General features: G+C 42.4%; 1 protein-coding gene across 5 annotated transcripts in view; it reads right to left on the bottom strand.

Moving 5' to 3' along the window:
- Positions 1-22,573, bottom strand: part of LOC124721531 (membrane-associated protein Hem) — a 186,506-nt gene that overhangs the window by 96,830 nt on the left and 67,103 nt on the right. For all 5 annotated transcript variants that reach the window (XM_047246551.1, XM_047246553.1, XM_047246552.1 and 2 more), the window contains 3 exons: positions 21,371-21,533; positions 17,627-17,800; positions 7,933-8,137 (listed from right to left, as the gene is read on the bottom strand). In XM_047246551.1, the coding sequence (XP_047102507.1) occupies positions 7,933-8,137; positions 17,627-17,800; positions 21,371-21,533 (542 nt within the window). The remainder of the gene's footprint in view (positions 1-7,932; positions 8,138-17,626; positions 17,801-21,370; positions 21,534-22,573) is intronic.

Genomic DNA, 22,573 nt, shown 5'->3' with positions numbered 1-22,573 from the left:
ACTGGCACAACAACATGTTGGTTCTTGCCATCCACCTGGCCTTAATTTATGTTAATTTCTTTGGTCTCAACATTTCTTCACAGTAACTATTCCCTTCTTCACTCCATTTTATTTTTCTATGTCTTCATTTTTCTCACGTGTCCATTTTTTGCCATCCCCTTTCCACCGCTGTCACATACATTGCTTTTTGATCTTATTAACTCATGCACAATGTTTTAGCAGTACTCTCTCAACTCTTGCCCAGTGCAGTCCCCAACAATCAATCTTTCATTCTCATTCTGTCCGTTAAGTCTCCCTTGACCTACAGTTTCTGGGTGACCTTTCTGAACTCTAAACCTTTTCCTAAACCTCAGCAGTCCTTTTACTTTGCCCTTCTTCTTCCCCTTTCAACCCTTCACACATATATATTCACTGTCATCTCTGGCTGCTATGGCCTGACTGCGATTCTGTATCAGGTATGCAATGATCTTTGCTGGGGTTGGTAGTGGTGGTACAGAAGAAGCATGAAGCAGGGACGGGGAGAAACAGCAGAGTAGGGGTGGGGGAAGATGCTAGTGCTGCCTGTGGGAGTGTGCAGGGACATGGACAGGACAAGATAGGATAGCAGGCTTCTAGGTGCAGCATCAGAAGGCTGCGCTGGAAGGGGCGCGTTAAAGGGGAGATGAGGGAAGTAAAGAATTTGGAGGGGAGGGGGGGGGGGGTGCTCTACAGCTGGCAGGATAGAAGGTCAGTCTGATAGCTAATAACATCTAGTAGTCTTTTTCAGTGTGCCTTTCTGCCATTCAACAGCCCCTCTATATGTTGTTGTTGTGGTCTTCAGTCCTGAGACTGGTTTGATGCAGCTATCCATGCTACTCTATCCTGTGCAAGCTTTTTCATCTCCCAGTACCTATTGCAACCTACATCCTTCTGAATCTGCTTAGTGTATTCATCTCTTGGTCTCCCTCTACGATTTTTACCCTCCACGCTGCCCTCCAATACTAAATTGGTGATCCCTTGATGCCTCAGAACATGTCCTACCAACCGATCCCTTCTTCTGGTCAAGTTGTGCCACAAACTTCTCTTCTCCCCAATCCTATTCAATACTTCCTGATTAGTTATGTGATCTACCCATCTAATCTTCAGCATTCTTCTGTAGCACCACATTTCGAAAGCTTCTATTCTCTTCTTGTCCAAACTATTTATCGTCCATGTTTCACTTCCATACATGGCTACACTCCATACGAATACTTTCAGAAATGACTTCCTGACACTTAAATCAATACTGGATGTTAACAAATTTTTCTTCTTCAGAAACGCTTTCCTTGCCATTGCCAGCCTACATTTTATATCCTCTCTACTTCGACCATCATCAGTTATTTTGCTCCCCAAATAGCAAAACTCCTTTACTACTTTAAGTGTCTCATTTCCTAATCTAATTCCCTCAGCATCACCCGACTTAATTAGACTACATTCCATTATCCTTGTTTTGCTTTTGTTGATGTTCATCTTATATCCTCCTTTCAAGACACTGTCCATTCCATTCAACTGCTCTTCCAAGTCCTTTGCTGTCTCTGACAGAATTACAATGTCATCGGCGAACCTCAAAGTTTTTATTTCTTCTCCATGAATTTTAATACCTACTCCGAATTTTTCTTTTGTTTCCTTTACTGCTTGCTCAATATACAGATTGAACAACATCGGGGAGACGCTACAACCCTGTCTTACTCCCTTCCCAACCACTGCTTCCCTTTCATGTCCCTCGACTCTTATAACTGCCATCTGGTTTCTGTACAAATTGTAAATAGCCTTTCGCTCCCTGTATTTTACCCCTGCCACCTTTAGAATTTGAAAGAGAGTATTCCAGTCAACATTGTCAAAAGCTTTCTCTAAGTCTACAAATGCTAGAAACGTAGGTTTGCCTTTCCTTAATCTTTCTTCTAAGATAAGTCGTAAGGTCAGTATTGCCTCACGTGTTCCAGCGTTTCTACGGAATCCAAACTGATCTTCCCCGAGGTTGGCTTCTACTAGTTTTTCCATTCGTCTGTAAAGAATTCGTGTTAGTATTTTGCAGCTGTGACTTATTAAGCTGATAGTTCGGTAATTTTCACATCTGTCAACACCTGCTTTCTTTGGGATTGGAATTATTATATTGAAGTCTGAGGGTATTTCGCCTGTTTCATACATCTTGCTCACCAGATGGTAGAGTTTTGTCAGGACTGGCTCTCCCACGGCCGTCAGTAGTTCCAATGGAATATTGTCTACTCCGGGGGCCTTGTTTCGACTCAGGTCTTTCAGTGCTCTGTCAAACTCTTCACGCAGTATCGTATCTCCCATTTCATCTTCATCTACATCCTCTTCCATTTCCATAATATTGTCCTCAAGTACATCGCCCTTGTATAGACCCTCTATATACTCCTTCCACCTTTCTGCTTTCCCTTCTTTGCTTAGAACTGGGTTTCCATCTGAGCTCTTGATATTCATACAAGTGTTTCTCCTTTCTCCAAAGGTCTCTTTAATTTTCCTGTAGGCGGTATCTATCTTACCCCTAGTGAGATAGGCCTGTACATCCTTACATTTGTCCTCTAGCCATCCCTGCTTAGCCATTTTGCACTTCCTGTCGATCTCCTTTTTGAGACGTTTGTATTCCTTTTTGCCTGTTTCACTTAACAATTATCCTTTGAATATTTCATTATTCCACCCCGAATATTTCACTGTTTCTAACTGGTATTAAACGTTCTTCTTCTCACTAATTAAATGGAGTCCTGTCTACAGTGTTAGTTCACATAAATTACTCTTTGTTGTGACTCGCCGATCATTCAAAGTGCCGCCTCGCAATTACGCGCCTCCTCTACATGCGGCGCTGTCTGCCAGCCATGCAGCAGCTGCGCCACCTAAGCGGCCAGCCGAGCAGCGGCCGCTAGACTGGGACTCAGTGCTCATTCGAATGCTAACGTGTACACATGTCTTACTTGTCAACTTACTCTGTGACTTATATGTGTTGTTGTGTCATTCCGAAATATATGTGTTAAACTTGAAGTTCTAACAATTGGCGACGAGGTAGTGGATTTTTCCTTTTCACCGTTGACGCACAGGGCTACATGGCTACTGTCGAGCAACTATTGTAAAATCTCCTTGAACAGCAAACACTTCTAACAGCGGCGATTTGCGACTTCGTCACGGCGTCAAATGCGGGGCGTTTCTCGTCGTTGACTATACCTCCTTTTCCTCCTTACGACGAGATGGTGGAAGACTGGTCTGATTACGAAAAACGTCTTCGACAGCACTTCTTGGCATTTCATGTCACAGACGAACAACCATGTAAGTCTCTGTTCCTTCCCTGGATTTCACCTCAAATGTATCGGTTGTTGTCGCAATTGGCTCCTTTGAAGGATCCTGCGTCTTCGTCCTTTGCTGAAATGTGCTCACTTCTGTCTGTCTATTTTCAAAAGCAAACGCATGTGGTAGCCTCTCGTGTTGCCTTTTATCGTTGTCAAAAACAACCAAATCAATCTTATCGCGCTTGGGCTGCTGAACTTCACAGCCTCAGTCGAAAGTGTCAATTTGTTACTGACGTTCACAATGAATCCTATGCTGATTCCATGGTACGGGAAGCTATTATCCGGTCGGCGCCCGACAAAGAAGTTCGGCAACGTGCCCTTCAGTTGGCGAATCCGACTCTAGATGAAGTTCTCTCCATTGCGCAGTCTTTTGAAATTTCTCACGCCGCTGTGGTGCAAATAGAGGCGTGGGGTGATGTTGGGGAAATACAACCTCTGTGCGCTGTTGACGACGCGTGTGGCATGTCCCCGCCGGCCGACGTGGCCGCAGTGCGCTCCCACGCACAGCCTCGGCCTAGCCGTAAACAACCCGCTAAGAAACTGCAGCAAAACCCCCGGCAACTTCCTTCATGTCCGCGGTGTTTTAGGAAACATTCACGCGAGGATTGTCCCCAACGTTGGGCTGTGGGTCACAATTGCAAAAAGAAAGGTCATGTGTCTCCCGTTTGCAAATCCGACCGCATACATGATGTTCATGAACATGACGCTGATTCTGATTCTGTGTTGTCTATCAATTGCACTTCTTCCCTTTCAGGGAAGTTATTCCTCACTGTCCAAATCCTTGGTCGAGACGTTCGTATGCAAGTGGATACCAGTTCTGCTGCCACTATAATTAATTCTCAGACCTATCTTCAGCTGGGTTCTCCACTCCTGTCCCCTGTCACTCGGCAATTACGGACATACAATAAACAGAAGATTTCTCTCTTGGGACAGTTTAATGCTGAGGTATCTTACAAATCCGTCGTTCGCACTGTTCCCATATTTGTGGTCGACCAGAGCAACGCAGAAAATCTTTTTGGTTTCGATGCCTTTCACGTTTTTGGGTTCTCCATAGCTGACTCTGTCAATATTGTCTCTGACGCTATTCCTTATGCTCAACTGGATTCCTTGTCGATGACATTTTCGTCCCTTTTTTCTCCTGGGTTAGGCCGTGCAAACGACTTTGAAGCTCATATCACGCTCAAACCCACTGCTCGGCCCAAGTTTTTTCGGGCTCGGCCCATTCCTGTGGCCCGTCGTGATCGGGTAAAACGGGAGTTGGATCATCTCACTGCTTCAGGGGTCTTGCTTGCTGTCACTTCCAGTGAGTGGTCCTCTCCTGTCGTCGTAGTTGCTAAGCCAAATGGTGATATTCGTCTCTGTGGCGATTTCAAAGCCACTGTAAATGCTCAATGCCCCATCGACACTTACCCTATGCCCTGTCCTGAAGAACTGTTCACCAAACTTGCTGGAGGCCAGTATTTTTCTAAAATTGACCTGTCAGAAGCTTATCATCAATTTCCTCTCGACGCTGCTTCCCGGCAGTTTCTGGTCCTTAACACGCCTTTCGGCCTCTATCAATACCAACGCTTGCCATTCGGGGTTGCTAGCGCCCCTGCTCTCTTTCAGTGATTCTTGGAACAATTATTGCTCCCTGTCCCTGGGTGTATCAATTACATGGACGACATTGTTGTCACTGGCTCCACCACTGAAGAACATCTTCAAAATCTCCGCACACTTTTTCATGTCTTACAGACTGCCGTTCTTAAGTGTAATCTTCAGAAATCACAATTTTTTCAGGCATCTATCACGTACTTGGGTTTTCAACTCTCTCGGGATGGCATTCGTCCGCTTCAACAAACTGTCGCTGCGATCGATGCCCTTCCTCACCCTACATCTGTTAAGGAACTGCAGGCCTTCTTGGGGAAAATAGCATACTATCACAAGTTTTTACCATCTGCGGCTTCGGTGGCTCAGCCGTTGCATCGCCTGTTGCATAAAAACGTGCCTTTTCACTGGTCCGCGTCATGTGAAGCGGCTTTCCAGAAGTTGAAGACTATGCTGAAACAGGCCCCGTGCCTGGCTACTTATCGACCTGGCCAACACCTTGTTCTTGCCACAGACGCCTCTCAATACGGGGTCGGTGCAGTCCTTGCGCACCGTTTTTCTGACGGTTCGGAACAACCCGTTGCTTATGCCTCCAAAATGCTCACGGATGCCCTACAAAAGTATTCTCAAATTGAGAAAGAAGCTTTGGCCATCATTTATGCTCTTCATAAGTTCGGTGTTTTTCTCTATGGCTCAAAATTTCATCTTGTTATGGATCACAAACCACTTGTTTCCTTGTTTCATCCATCAACGTCACTTCCCGACAAGGCTGCACACCGCCTCCAGCGTTGGGGTTTTTACTTGTCCCGTTTCAATTATGAGATTCATTTCTGGCCAATGGCTCAGCATGCGAATGCTGATGCTCTGTCTCGCCTTCCCATGGGTCCTGATCAGGCATTCGATAGGGACGAACTTTTGTGTTTCCACCTGGATGTTGCCGAGCAGCGGGTTGTGGACGGGTTCCCCATCACTGGGGACAGGCTGGCGGCTGCTACGGGCTCTGACCCTACCCTCTCCCGGGTTTTACGCTGTATTCAGAAGGGTTGGCCAGATCGCCCGTCCGCTAAGACTTCTGATCCGTTGCGGAACTACTACACTTTGCGCTACTGCCTCACAGCTAGGCATGGTGTTATCCTCCTCTCCACTGACAATGCTTCACCGCGTGTTGTGGTACCTGCGTCTTTGCGTGCTTCGGTCTTGCGCCTCCATCACAAAGGGCACTGGGGTGTGTCTCGCACAAAATCTCTGTCGCGTCGTCATGTGTACTGGCCTGGCATGGACTCTAAAATAGCACACATGGTCGCTGCCTGCGGCCCTTGTGCGTCACAGGCCGCTGCCCCGAAGTCATCTTTGTCACCGTGGCCCTCACCTGAGAAGCCCTGAGAGCGCATTCATGCTGACTTTGCGGGACCCTTTTTAGGTACTTATTGGCTCCTCGTAATTGACGCCTACTCTAACTTTCCTTTCATTGTCCGTTGCACGTCGCCTACCACCGCGGCAACTACCAGTGCTCTCGCCCGCATTTTTTCTTTGGAAGGCCTCTCCTCTACTCTTGTTACTGATAATGGTCCGCAATTTGCCTCTTCCGAATTTGCGGATTTTTGTGCTCGTCACGGCGTTACGCATGTCACGGCCCCGCCATTCCATCCACAATCCAACGGTGAGGCTGAACGACTGGTCTGCACATTTAAGGCTCAGATGCGGAAATTTCTGACTTCTTCTGCTGCTGATGATGCACTTCTCCAGTTTCTGGCGTCTTACCGTTTCACCCCCATGGGCGACCACAGCCCGGCTGAGCTCTTACATGGCCGACAGCCCTGCACGCTACTTCATCTTCTGCGGCCTCCCACCTAACGGCCGCGGGTGCCTTCACTTGGCCGGTTCACCGCCGATGACCTCGTCTGGGTATGGGGATATGGCAGGCGGCCGCATCTTAAGATACCGTGGCAGATGCCTGTGTGAAATCCAGACGGACACGGGTGTTGCAGTGCGTCATTCGGACCAGCTTCGGTCTCGGGTGCCAGCAACGCCTGTTCCGAATGCCGCCACGCCACCTTTGGCTCTACGTGACGCTCGGGATCTTGGCATCTCTCAATACTCACAACGCAGCCCTCTCACCGTCATCGCGATGCCAGCACAAGAACGGACACCACCAGGAGATGTGCCCATGCAGGAACCGGAGGACCATCCTCTGTCAGAGCAAATCTACTCGCCTCCTCCTCCAACAGACACCGACACATCGCCCATGTCTCCTGTCATATCAACTGGACTTGCCGCAACGGGCAGATTGGTGCATGGGGCCCCAGCCGATTCGACCCCTACGTCTCCTGTCATCTCGACCCGTTATCATCGGGGACACTTCCGTCCGTACAGGAAGCCTCCTCCTCGAGACTTTACGGTGAGTCAAACAACGCCTATGGACGTTAGCCATCTCCAGGACACCTCCATCAAGACCAATGCAACAATTTCAAAGGGGGGAAAAGTGTTGTGACTTGCCGATCATTCAAAGTGCCGCCGCGCAATTACGCACCTCCTCAATGTGCGGCACTGTCTGCCAGCCATGCAGCAGCTGCGCCACCTAAACGGCCAGCCGAGCAGCGGCCGCTAGACTGGGACTCAGTGCTCATTCAAATGCTAATGTGTACACATGTCTTACTTGTCAACTTACTCTGTGACTTATATGTGTTGTTGTGTCGTTCCGAAATATATGTGTTAAAGTTGAAGTTCTAACACTCTTGTTTGTTACTGAACACTCTAGAAAGCCACTTCCACTATTCCTATTTAATATTTAATACCACAGTTTTCCTCAGTGAATTTGTAGAATAAATGAAAAATCTAAATCATTATGGGATATTATGAATTGAAATGCATCTTTAGTGTACATACAGTGTGCCAAATAACACCATTTAAATAATAAATAATGTCACTGCATATTTTACTTTGCAGTCTGTTATTTTAGTTTTGAGAAGATATTCAATTTTCACACAACGTAATCTAATTAAAATGTCTGTAATATTAGTCTTACCAGAAAATTGATAAATCAGATGTTTCAACCAACATTTCATCAAGAAAATCAACCATTTTTGTGTGGAAGACAATAATGTCAATCAAGGAAGCTAAGTCTTTATTTTCTTCAAGCACTATTGGTGATTTACTGACTGATGTATAAGCTTGTAATCTAAACCAATCAAGCCGAATTGAACGGAAATCAAACAATTCATTTTCCTCAACTGGAATAGAATTAAAAAAAGATATATTAGTGATGTTAAAAATACTGTGTGAAATCAAATACATTTGCAAAAACAAATTTATTTCATAAAATTGATTTTCAACATGAATATTTTCATACAACAGTAAAAGTGATCCAATAGATTATTAATTATCAATGTGAGCTATTTTAAAAATTTTACTCTATCCATAAAGAGAGAAGGATGAATGATTTAAATACACTGCCTGCCAAAAAAGGTGAAGCATTCAGAAGCAGAGGAGAAAACAAAATGAAACTTCACAGATTGAGACAATATTTTATGTTATTTGATTACAAACTTGGGACAATTTTACAAAGAACTTGGCAGTATAAGCCCATTTGTCAGTACGAAGTTGCACCACCTCTGGCCAGGATGCATGCACTAATTTGGTTGGGAAGGGTATGATAAGGCAAACTGGCCCACAACTTCTGTGACTGGTCCTCGATATTGTTGACACTGGTACTAGGACATAGATGACAGCTGAGCTGGTCCCACAAATGTTCTATCACTGACAGATCTGGGAATCTTGCCCGCTACGTTTGTACTTCAGCATCACACAGACCGTTCATACACACACGCCATGTGTGGATGGTCATTGTCCTCTTGAAAAATTGCATCATGATACAGTAACATGAGAAATAATACGTGAGGACACAAGATGTCCATAACATACCACTGTGCCATCAAAGTTCCCTCAACCACAACCAGCCATGACCTTAAGTCATACCTGATGGCTCTCTACATCATGATGTCAGAATCATTCAAACGAAATCCCTCTAATCAATGTACAAAATCTGCTGAGTTCTTAATGTGATGCACCCACAGACCTACTAGTGGGCTCAACAGAGTATCAAGGAGTTATGCAACATGATGTGTTGGGGCACCAATGTTACTCACAACACGCCCATGAATGACACCAATTTTTAATAAGTTTTGATGTGGTCTCTCTCTTAACTCACATTCCTCTGCCCAGTTCATTATGGTTAATTGCACTTAGGTTTGGCATTGAATTACTGAATCTATTTCCACAGGTGTTCATTTCCTCTTGCTTTTTATTCAAGGACCCTATCAACAGAGAGATGGAGCTGTTACGTGGAGCCCATTGTCACTAATTACTGGCAATTTGTTTATAGTAGAGTTCAAGGAATTCACCTTGGAGATGGTGGCATTGATACCTGTGTGTTTTTTCTGATATGTAGATGGACTTTTGTTGTTTGGCCTCTTTAAAGTGAGAATTTAAATGGCTTTTTAGAACATAGAATCCAATCCATCCAAATATTAGCTTCAGAATGGAGGTGGAAAAGAATGGCTGCCTTCCCTTCTTTGATGTATCAGTTAGGAGGAAAGCTGATCGTATGCTGGGACATTCCATCTATGAGGGTGGTTTGAAAAGTTCTCGGAATCACCACGAGAGGTGTTGCCTGTAAACATGTGCCACGTCAGTGCTCTTGACAGAGAGCTCTGGTGGTGACGTGGCTCTGCTGTTGTTCCCACATAGTGATATTTAAAGATGGAGAAAATCTAGATATGAGCAGTGATTAAGTACTTTGTAAAGAAAGGTATGAGAGCAAAGTGCATTCTTGCCAATTTCCAGAATACACTGGGGACTCTGCTCCTTCATACTCAACTGCTGCCAAGTGGACAAATGAATTTAAATTTGGTCAGGAGAGCTTAGATGATGATCCATGTAGTGGTCGCCCAAGATGTGTCACTACCGCAGAAATCATTGCAAAAGTGCATAAAATGTTTATGGAGGATTGCTGATTGAAAGTGCATGAAATTGCTCACGTACTTCCTGGCAGACTAAAACTGTGTGCCGGACTGAGACTCGAACTCGGGACCTTTGCCTTTCGTGGGCAAGTGCTCTACCAGGAAGTTTCATATCAGCGCACACTCCACTGCAGAGTGAAAATCTCAATCTGGAAACATCCCCTAGGCTATGGCTAAGCCATGTCTCCGCAATATCCTTTCTACCAGGAGTGCCAGTTCTGCAAGGTTTGCAGAAGAGCTTCTGTGAGGTTTGGAAGGTAGGAGACGAGGTACGGGCAGAATTGGAGCTGTGAGGATGGGTCGTGAGTCATGCTTGGGTAGCTCAGATGGTAGAGCACTTGCCCATGAAAGGCAAAGGTCCAGAGTTCGAGTCTCGGTCCGGCACACAGTTTTAATCTGCCAGGAAGTTTCAATGAAAATATTATCTACATGATGGGTGCTACAACTCTTGACGCTGGATCAAAAACTCATGATAATGGACACTTCTGAACAATGTTTGGCCTGCTTTAGGAGAAACGAACAAGATTTTTTGCAGTGGTTTGTGACCACAGATCAAACTTGGGTGCACTACTATATCCCAGAGAAAAACAACAGCCAAATCAGTGGAAACGTGCTGACTCTCCACCACCAAAGAAAGCAAAGAGAATTCCTTCGACGGGAAAGGTCATGGCATCAATGTTCTGGGATGCAAAGGGGATTCTGTTTGTAGACTATCTCCCCACTGGGCAAGCAATTACTGGAGAATATTATGCTAACCTCCCGGACAAATTGTAACAAAAGATACACGAAAAAAGGCCGGGTTTACCTAGGAAGAATGTCATCTTCCATCAAGACAATGTGCGCCCTCACACACATGCCATTGCCATGACAAAATTTCACGAACTTAGGTATGAATTGGTGTCACACCTGCCTTAGTCACCTGATATGGCTCCATTAGATTCAAATGGTTCAAATGGCTCTGAGCACTATTGGACTTATCTGAGGTCATCAGTCCCCTACAACTTAGAACTACACTCCTGGAAATTGAAATAAGAACACCGTGAATTCATTGTCCCAGGAAGGGGAAACTTTATTGACACATTCCTGGGGTCAGATACATCACATGATCACACTGACAGAACCACAGGCACATAGACACAGGCAACAGAGCATGCACAATGTCTGCACTAGTACAGTGTATATCCACCTTTCGCAGCAATGCAGGCTGCTATTCTCCCATGGAGACGATCGTAGAGATGCTGGATGTAGTCCTGTGGAACGGCTTGTCATGCCATTTCCACCTGGCGCCTCAGTTGGACCAGCGTTCGTGCTGGACGTGCACACCGCGTGAGACGACGCTTCATCCAGTCCCAAACATGCTCAATGGGGGACAGATCCGGAGATCTTGCTGACCAGGGTAGTTGACTTACACCTTCTAGAGCACGTTGGGTGGCACGGGATACATGCGGACGTGCGTTATCCTGTTGGAACAGCAAGTTCCCTTGCCGGTCTAGGAATGGTAGAACGATTGGTTCGATGACGGTTTGGATGTACCGTGCACTATTCAGTGTCCCCTCGACGATCACCAGTGGTGTACGGCCAGTGTAGGAGATCGCTCCCCACACCATGATGCCGGGTGTTGGCCCTGTGTGCCTCGGTCGTATGCAGTCCTGATTGTGGCGCTCACCTGCACGGCGCCAAACACGCATACGACCATCATTGGCACCAAGGCAGAAGCGACTCTCATCGCTGAAGATGACACGTCTCCATTCGCCCCTCCATTCGCGCCTGTCGCGACACCACTGGAGGCGGGCTGCACGATGTTGGGGCGTGAGCGGAAGACGGCCTAACGGTGTGCGGGACCGCAGCCCAGCTTCATGGAGACGGTTGCGAATGGTCCTCGCCGATACCCCAGGAGCAACAGTGTCCCTAATTTGCTGGGAAGTGGCGGTGCGGTCCCCTACGGCACTGCGTAGGATCCTACGGTCTTGGCGTGCATCCGTGCGTTGCTGCAGTCCGGTCCCAGGTCGACGGGCACGTGCACCTTCCGCCGACCACTGGCGACAACATTGATGTACTGTGGAGACCTCACGCCCCACGTGTTGAGCAATTCGGCGGTATGTCCACCCGGCCTCCCGCATGCCCACTATACGCCCTCACTCAAAGTCCGTCAACTGCACATACGGTTCACGTCCACGCTGTCGCAGCATGCTACCAGTGTTAAAGACTGTGATGGAGCTCCGTATGCCACGGCAAACTGGCTGACACTGACGGCGGCGGTGCACAAATGCTGCGCAGCTAGCGCCATTCGACGGCCAACACCGCAGTTCCTGGTGTGTCCGCTGTGCCGTGCGTGTGATCATTGCTTGTACAGCCCTCTCGCAGTGTCCGGAGCAAGTATGGTGGGTCTGACACACCGGTGTCAATGTGTTTTTTTTTCCATTTCCAGGAGTGTACTTAAACATAATTAACCTAACTGCTTGAGGCAGGATTCGAACCTGCGACCATAGCAGTCGCATGGTTCCAGACAGAAGCACCTAGAACCACTCGGCCACAGCGGCCAGTGGCTCCTTCAGACTTCCAGCTCTTGCTAAAACTGAAAATTTTTCTTGGTGGACGAAGATTCACTTCAAATAAATTGATAACCGGAATTGACAACTATTTTGCAGGAATGGAGGAAATTCATTTTCGAGATGGGATCAAGGCATTGGAACACTATTGGACCAAATGCATTAATCTACAAGGAGACTACATTGAAAAAAAAAATTAAGTGATATAAGTACTTTTCTTCTATTCCATTCCGAGAACTTTTCAAACTGCCCTCGTATACGGCATGAAGGGGTACTTCATAGCTTGGTTCACAAATCCATGTCATCTCAGACCCTGAAAGTTCTTCAGTTGATTAAGCCAATCTTGAAGTTACCTTTCATCAAATTGTTTATAGTGAAAGACAGATCTGACGCATGTTGCAGTATCGACCTACTGTGAAATAGGTGTGTGATGATGGTAATGAGACAGCATCCAAGTCGAAAGTCTGTTTGCTTACACAGGAAGCATTTCCAACAGGATTGTCATATTCTGATGAAATATGATGTGAAATGTGTTTTTCAACCACATAAGGGGCCTTTTAAGATCCGTAAAGGCAGGTGTATGCCATGTTTGTTGCAGTTGTGGCATGTTGCATATTAGTCAGACCATCAGGACCGCAGAGAACCTGTGTACTGAGCATGAGTGTCACACATGCTTACAACAGCCAAGCAAATCTGCTACTGCAGAACATTGCCTTGGCACCAGTAATAATATGTAATATAAGAACATGGAGAGTCTTGGATGCACTGGTAGCTATTGGGTTACTGCTATTAAGAAAGCAGTTGAAATTAAACTAACAAGTGAGCATATAAATAGAGATGGAGGTTTTTGCTGAAAATCTGCATGGAATCATGCTCTCTCCCTGGTCACACAACAGAGGGATATAGTTAATGCTTACCTCACTGATTGGTTATTTGATGTTGATCATCTTTGGCTGCATTAGTGTTTACTCTCTCTCTCTCTCTCTCTCTCTCTCTCTCTCTCTCTCCCCCCCCCCCCCCCCTCTCCCTCTCCCTCTCTCTCTCTCTCTCTCTCTCTCTCTCTCTCTCTCTCTGTGTGTGTGTGTGTGTGTGTGTGTGTGTGTGTGTGTGTGTGTGTGTGAGGGGAGGAGGGAAAGGGGGGGTGGCACGGACATGCAGAACATATGCTCTGCATACAAAGATTTTAAATTTTCTTGTGCAGCACATTATCATTGCATTTGTGCCTTGAAAATGTCAGTGTGTGCAACTGTCGAAATATTGACAGCTGTCAAAAGCATCAGCCAACTGTTATTTGAGCATTTTAACTCCAGAAGAGTCTCATGTTTCACTACATTAATTCACTCTCGTGGTCATTTTACCTGCCACAGAGAACTGCAACTCTAAATCATTTACATACCTGCCAACGGTGCATTCTTGTACAAAGTTATCTTGGCATCCATTCTGGGTGCTGCACTTCTTTTTGTCAGGCATGTATTTTGAAGAGAACTGATGGTTTGAGAAATAACAACACATGAAGCCTCACAAAATTCTATTGCAGGCTAGTAGGCACAGCCTTCAATTTTGTTCCTTTGTTAAAAGTCATCTAACTTATACTATATCCACATACTGTCAAGAAGTTCAAAATAGCCATTGCATATTAAAAACAGATAGGTTTTGTTTATGCTTCTCTATATTTGGTTGTTCACAATACTAGTCTGCAGGAACATTCACATTCTTCTTTTTTATAATATTCTCAGCTGACTCGATATCATTAACAACGTACATATAGGACATTCAACCAACTCAGATGATGACATCAAATGAAATGGAAAAGCAGTTATTTGAGATGACACTGGTTCCAATCTCTGCCCATTATGCAGTTTTGCATTTGCATGGTTTCCCTAAAGCACTTATGGTAAATGTGGGGATGATTCCCTTTTTAAAGTAAATGGCCAATTTCCTTCAACATTCTTAACCAAACCAAGCATTTGTTTTACGTCTAACGACATTGTCATTGATTGGCTATTAAATCAAAATGCTCCTTTCTTTGGATGAAGGTGATGATAATCTGAAAGTATATATTGAGCAACTCATTGTTGCAAGTTTAGCTCTATAGCTACTATTCAGTTACAGAAAGCATATTGGTAAGTTTTTTAGAAGTATACAATAGCATTCAAGGTTCCCGAAAGTCCTAAACATTAATTTAGTCAAACAGTCAAATGGTATGCTCATCACTAGAAATTCAACACTATTTGTATCCCATAGAGAAGCTGAGACAGTTGAGTGTCTTGCTCTTCCTAAATGGAAGTAAGTTCATGTGTACACTGATGGGCTGTCATTACACACATTTTAGCCTGATCGTCTCTAATAAGTTAGATAAGTTCCCATGTGCACCTGGGGCCCCTCACAAGGGAGTATACATGCTGATTCCCACATAAATCAAAGCAGCAGCACCTAGAGCTCATCAGTTTTGGTAACGTCAAAAAATGACGAAAAAGAATTTTTTGTGGCTACTTTTTATCTGTACTATTTTTAAGCCACCAATTACTCAATTAATCACTTTTTCGCCATAAACCAATTCATGGCAGTAAGATTTCTACATACAAACTGCTACTTCAATACTTGGTCAGAGAAACATGACAAATGAAGAAAGGTTACTGTTCATTATTTCAACATCAGCTGGTTTAGAAGAGGCCAGCTACTACCTCAGTTGGATAAAAATGTTGAAGGAAACTTGCTGTGTCTTTGTGATGGATTAATCGTTCCAGCATGTAGCTAAATGGATTTACTGCCAAAAACTTAAATAAGAATAGACAGACAAGTAAAAGTACATCACTCCTCCCACATATAACTCCAACGTTTTAACCACTGCTTTAACTCACTTCATGGAACTGCCCCATCAGTGATGAGGGCACTAGATACAGTACACAAGCTTAGATTGTAGAAGGATAAAGGAAAAACTGGCAAAACAGTATTACTTTCGGGAATTTAGTGAAACCATAGAATACTTAAATTGGGGTAGGCAGAAGAGTATTTGAGCCCTGGTCATCGTAAATGTGATTCCAGTGTCTTAAACACTGTTACATAACATATTAGTCCTCCCTGTACAATGCAGGAATCATCCTTGATCTTTCCTATTAACAAATCTCCCAGTTTAACATACAATAAATCAAGAAAGCTATACATAGCCCAAATTAATATGCTCTTTCTCTTCATATACATAGCTATCAACTTTGAGAAGTGGCTATAAGTGATCACACTGCAAATATAAAGGGGTCCCCCTTCCCCCCTTTCTTTATCCCTCTGGAAAATTTTAAAACTTAGAAGCCTGATTTAGACCTTTAAACACTATATTTCAGACTTTTCTGGCCCTACATAAAGAAGATATATCTAATTGATCATATATTTATTTTTATTTTCAAATTAAAATTAATCCAAATTATCATTTTCAATGCAGAAAACTTCTTCAGCCTCAGTGTCACACTTCCAGTGAATGTGACAGGGAAACCTGCAGTTAATGTTCCCCTGCCACATCCACATTTATTACTGACGTCTGCCTCCTACATACATTTATTCCCGCCACATAGAAAACATTATAAATTTATTTATTTTTTTTTTTTTTTCACCGGCCTTTCATATGGTGATAGCTCATGTTAATTTTCTGTAAATTTTTCGACAACTAGATAATGAGTGCCGTTATTGTTTTTGCTGCACTGGTATTGAGAAATGAGAGACTTCAATTTTTTTATGTACATCACTGCTGCTGGTACAAAGCAACATAGGATTTTTTTGCAGGGAGTCATTCTTCTGTTTAATATTTTTATAACTATGACTCCAAATATTTCAGAGACATTCCCCTGCCTCATAGTGTGTGACAAATTTGTAAATTTTGCTTCTTGTCTATTCCATTTCATTATGGAACATGTGTAAAAACAACATTCAATGCTACAGATGGAGTAAAAGCAAACACTAGCACTGTTTAGTGGCATTTAGTGGTAGCCGACCAGGAACAATGTTCCTTCGATCTGTACCAAAACAATCGTGGAACACTGGTTTCGTGTTGCCAAGATGTTAACATTTTGCGAACATCAGTAGTCCAGTGCTACCTGTGAACAATGTTGCAGAACATGCTTCGAACTCTCTGTAAACGCATCTTTAGTACGAAGTGGTGACGAATTCATTCGTAGACAGGCTTACTGCGTACTCAGGAAGACAATCATTACAGTCTATAAAATATTTTAGTAGCATATGATTAGCCAAATGCAAACAATACCTTTCTCAACTTTTTAAAAACATCAAATTGTAAAATGTCTATTTCCATATTTTCAAGTAATTTCCTGAAAATCCATAATTAAGGTAATAAATCTGTAACAATTATGGACAATCCATAATAGCTGAAAAATCTGTTTGGTTTGTTTGAATAGTACCAACAATTCCACCCAAATTCCACCTCACAGGCAAGTATCCCAACCTTGATGAAAAGTTAACCATGGTAAAGTAAGCATTTAACCTTGTCCTACACAAAATTCTGATGCAGCAATCTTGATCAAAGTTAAACAGGGAGACAGCTGTGGTTAAATTTGATTGTGGTTCATGCACGGTTTTCTCAAGATGACCAGGGTTTCAGAAGTATAAGGTATTCAGACAGTAGTGTGTTTCAATGTACTGAGAGAGACTTAAGGCATCACTTACCATACCCAATACTTGGGATGAACCCAGAAAGTTTATTAATTTATGACTAAAACTTAACAGGAGTAGAATTAAATTGTGCTTTCACATGTGATCACATTGCCTGTTTTTCTCTAACAAGAGGACCACATGACAGTCAGATTTTTTTAATTTTTTATTTTTATTGTACGTGAAGTTCAAAAGCAATTCAATCCAAACCTCAAAAATTTTTCAGAAAATATACTTCTAAATTGTTCGGCCATGAGTAGTATGCTGAAATGAGGTAGATAATTTTTGACGAGCAACGTGGCTCTGTGATAGCGTGCTTGCTGGCTGGCTGTGTGTGTGTGTGTGTGTGTGTGTGTGTGTGTGTGTGTGTGTGTGGGCAGGGGGGGGGGGTAGTTTCAAGAATTACACAAAATATTTGATTCCAAGCACGTAGCATTGCACGACATAAAAGGTACATGTCATAGTACCACAATTTAGTACTTCACACCAAACTCACCTTGTTTTACGGATAAGTTAGCAATTGTGCTGCACATTGAAGACAAAATAATGCTTTCATCCTCTGGACAAACTTGCAAATTCTGTACCATTTGATTTAAAGCAATAGCATCAAACCCTGATAGGTACTGCACATAGTACCTCTGCATTACTTGGCTGTATTTTCGAACAAGAACTGCAATGAAAATAAAACATAGTGAGCTGACATAGTATGTACTACAGAAACTGTGAAATAAGAAAGACTGTACTTTAGGAAATTAAATTAAAGCTTTCAACTATTATTAGGAGGATAAAACCGCAGTAAAAATATACCTTAAGATATGAACAGAAATGAAATTTCAATGGAAAAATACATCTCATAGCACAGACTTATAACACTATTTGAATGGGCAAAATCAGTGTAACACAGCTGATATCAGAATCGACCAACGGAAATTCCAATTTGGAATATCAACAATATAAGGAAAAGATAGATGGGCACTCACAGTAAAGATGACACTTTGAGTTGCAGACAGGCACAATGAGAAGACAGTTACACATTAGCTTTTGGAGATCAGGAAACACACACATATTCATTCACACAAGCAAGAACACCTCCCACACACATGATAGCCATCTCCAGCAGCTTGGACCAGAATGCACCATCATCTACAGTACACTGCACTACACTACATTACACTACAACTGACACTACCTGGATCTGGCTGGCCAGTAGAATTTGTGCATACAATGGACTGATTGGCCAACTTCCATGCTAATTATCTCCTAAATGGCACAATGTATCAAATTTTTTCTTAACAACTATTTCTCAGTAAAACTTATCCTGAAACACACTTCCTAGTTTTTTCAGACTGTTTCTGATCATCCTGTATACTTAACAACAATACATACAGAGAGAAAATGAAGAAAAGGAAATGGCGTATTGAATTTGAAAATTGATACGAGTAAATACTGCAGAACTTTTTTTAAAGGAAAACATACACAGCATATCTATAGTGGTGAACTGGGTTCCCTGCAACTCATGTTCCATGGACTTTGGTTTCCCTGTCCACTTGAACTTGTGAATTTAATTGCTCATAAATGTGACTCCTGTGAATTGATCACTACGTTAACTCGCCTTTTGGGAAAAGCAAAGGATGGAAGGGGGGGAGTATAACTCAAAATCTTTCTGACAAGAAATGCAATGAAACCAAGATTCCAGCTGTCCACAGAACCCAATGATGTTCGGTGAAGTCTGCATTAATCTAACAGATTTACAGAATTGTCAGCGTTAAACAGTGTTACAGCTAAGATCAAGATTTTCCAAGACATGGGTGACAGAGGGAAGACATCATCTGTGCAGCAAATGGAGCCTGCAGAACGTGAAAAAAGCAGAAAAAGTAATCAACTTGTCAGAGAACCCAGCACAAAAAGATACAGTGTGGAGAAGAAAACAAGTGGGAGGGGGGTGAAGTATATCTATGATAAAATTAGGTACCAAGAGAGATAACAGGAAGTCAAAATGAACAACCAGCAGCAAATGAAGAAGAGGAGAAGAACACTGGTGACATCAAAGGCAAAAGAGTCATCATGTAAGAGGGATTCCATTACATTCTTGTGCTGCCTTTCAGTTGAATTCACTGAGAAGTCTGGTGATGCTATCACACAACAAAAATGTAATGAAAAGTGCAACTCTTCTTGGAACCTTCTTTATCACTTCCATCAATCCAACTTGACAGGGGTACTACATTACCAAAAATATTCCATAAATGGTTGAGTGAAAATTTTGTATGCTACCTGCTTTACAGGTGAATACAGTTTCTTAGGATTCTTCAAATACATCTCTTTTTGTATGCTACCTGTTTTACAGGCGAATACAGTTCCTTAGGATTCTGCAAATACATCACTTTCTGTCATCTGCCTTCCTTATGGCTGTATTTGTGTGACTCTGCCACCATAAACAACTTCACATAGATGCTCCCCATACCTGACAATTGTGACTGATTATAAGTCTTTCCAGAAATGAAGAAACATAACACCAACCTGGTCTCCAGAATTCACAGTCTTCTGGATCTTGTGAATGAGTACAGCAAGCCAAGATTCACGTATTTTCACATGATTAGAACTTGTGGAGCCCATATTGACAGCCTCCAGAGTTTTCCAGTCTCCAAAAATTCATCATACAAAAGCCCAAAAAGATTCTATACTTCCCAGCAAACTTATGTCAGTGATATAGGTATGCAATTTTCTGCATCTGCCATGTGACCTCCTTAAAGACTGGGACAACCTACAATCATGTGGGGTGTTTTACTGGTCTAGCAACCTATAACAGACAGTTCCTACAAGAGGGGTCGGGGTCAGTTCTATAACATACGAGGCATGTTTAAAAAGTAACGGAATTTTTTTAATTTCACAACTTTATACATCAGATTAAAAAAAAAATCTCTTGTTGGTACACATGTTCCTGATGTATGTTTGCATTTTCAGCTGTTTTGAATATTTAGTTTATTGTTGACATTTGAAAAGGTTGTGTGTGTTTTTGAATGCTAGACGAATTTTTATTGCATTAAATTTTGCTTGAAAAATGAAATAAAGTGCAGCACAGCACTCAGCATATTGACTGTGGCTTTTCACAAATTTACTATGAGTAAGATAAGAGTTTACAAGTGGTACAAATGTTTCAAAGAGGATCGAGAAAATGAAGATGACGACTGCCCTCGACACTTTAGCACATCAATTACTGATGACAATGTGGAAGCAGTAAAGAAAATGGTTCTGGAAAATCACTGAATCATTATCAGGGAGGATGCTGATGATGCCCATATATCCTTTAGTTCATGCCGAGCAATTGTTTTGGATGTTTTTGACATGAAACGTTGACAGCAAATTTGACAAGTTCAGTCACATGTGAAGATTCTTCTCACTGTTTTCTTCAATTACAGTGGGATAGTGGATCATGATTTCCTGAGTTACAGTCATATAATCAATAAGGAATACTACTTGGAAGTTACGTGATGTTTGCATGAAGCAATCCGAAGAAAACGATAATCAGAACTGTGGCAAAACCACTCGTGGAGGCTGCATCACAATAATGCTCCCACTCACACCTCAATGCTTGCTCACGATTTTTTGGCAAAAAACAAAACCATTATTTTGCTTCAGTCACCATATTCATTGGACATGGCCCCCTGTGACTACTTCCTATTTCTGAGGTTGAAGAGAATCATGAAAGGATGTTATTTTACCACCACTGATGAGATAAAAACAGAATTGCTGAAGGAACTGAACATCATAATGAAAAGTGAGTTCCGGAAGTGCTTCCAAGATTGGAAAAAGGACTGGTACAAGTGTATTATATCTGAGGAGGATCAGTTCGAAAGGGACAAAGTAGTTGTTGTAGATGATGATGGATAAATGAAGATTCTTTAAGAACAACAATAATTCCCATTATTTTTTTATCAAACCTCTTATTCTATATATACTGTAATAGGTATCCCACTGGTTCTAGTGACCTTTCCTCTAATGAGCAATTACAGTTGGTTTTCAACTGGGTCCTGTTATTCAGTTCGTATAATTCCCTTAAGCGAGATAAAAGACATGCTCTTGACCTTATCCTAGTAAAATGATTCGAAAGTACACTGCACTTAGATGCAAGCAAAACAGAAATTTAAAGCCATTCACACACATATCTAGAAATCATAAATCAAAGACAGAAGGCACTGTTAACATTTTTTTATGGTACATAATATATAGGTCAAAAGGTAACCTCTCAGTTCTTCCATGTGAAAAAGCAGCTCTGGCAACTGCCTATCCACGAGGTCTTCTGCAGTTTTTCCTTTACTCTTTTGCTGAGGTGGGTTGTCATTATGGCGCAAAAGCCAGTATACTTCATCCCTTGCTAGGCAGAGGCCAATGAAGATTAACAGTGCCTACAAGCAAGAATTCACAAAAGTATTAACAAGGAAAAAAGTTTCATTACTTAAACATTAAAATTAAATACACTGTCGGCTTCTGAAACTAAATAATCCATGTCTGTATACAGCTGACAACAGTAATGAAGTATGAGCACATTTTTAAGACTATCACTAAACCAGTCACGAGAAACTTACAACAAGAAGTACAACATATGTGTGGTTTATAAAAATGTTCTTTTCACGTATCCACTCAGTATTGTCAGTTCTAAAATTAATATTAGTATGGGTAACAAGATATAAGTTATAAGGTTAAGAATTATAAGTGTCTAACACAAATTGACAAAACACTGCTATGAAGCCCATTTTACTAAAACAACTTTCTTGTTTCAGTTCTTATGCATGATAGGCGAGTCTACAGCAGTGCTTCTGGCACATTAATCTGCACTAAGACTTACTCAGTATGAGTAATGGATTACGTTTACATGTCAGCGAAAAAACTGCGCGTGGGTGAGTGTTTGTTGCCCACATCTTGCAGACATACCTCACTTGTTGATGGACTCTTTAATGCTTTGTGTGTGTGTTTTTTGTCATAAACTGTATACTCTATCTACTTTTGAGTCTACCAATGTGCAGTTATTTCATTATTCTGTAAACAAATACAGTGGGTACAAAATCATCAAACTAGCGGCAGCAACACTAGCCAATGCCGTATTGCAGGAAAAGAAAGGCCTCAGATACCACACCACCTCCAACCTCTCTTTTCTGGTCTGCTAGAAAGTCTTTATAACACTTATCTATATGTTTGCTTATTAGTTCATATCCATCCATAAGGTAAAGACCATAAAGAACATTAAAATGTTGCAAAATTATCTTTATATACTGGATTTTCTGTATCAACTAACATTTTCTTTCCAATAAGCACATTTCACCACTACTACAATATTCGCTTTTATCCATTTCTACAAATTACCACAAAAATATAAAATACAAATAATTACAAATCTATTGCAATTATAACAATAACTGAAGCTATTTAATCAACAAATGCTGATGAA

This window comes from Schistocerca piceifrons, chromosome X (assembly GCF_021461385.2).
Source record: "Schistocerca piceifrons isolate TAMUIC-IGC-003096 chromosome X, iqSchPice1.1, whole genome shotgun sequence".
Classification (NCBI taxonomy): Eukaryota; Metazoa; Arthropoda; class Insecta; order Orthoptera; family Acrididae; genus Schistocerca; species Schistocerca piceifrons.
The sequence above is the reverse complement of the archived record's forward strand: the minus strand, read 5'-3'. Positions and strand labels throughout refer to the sequence as shown.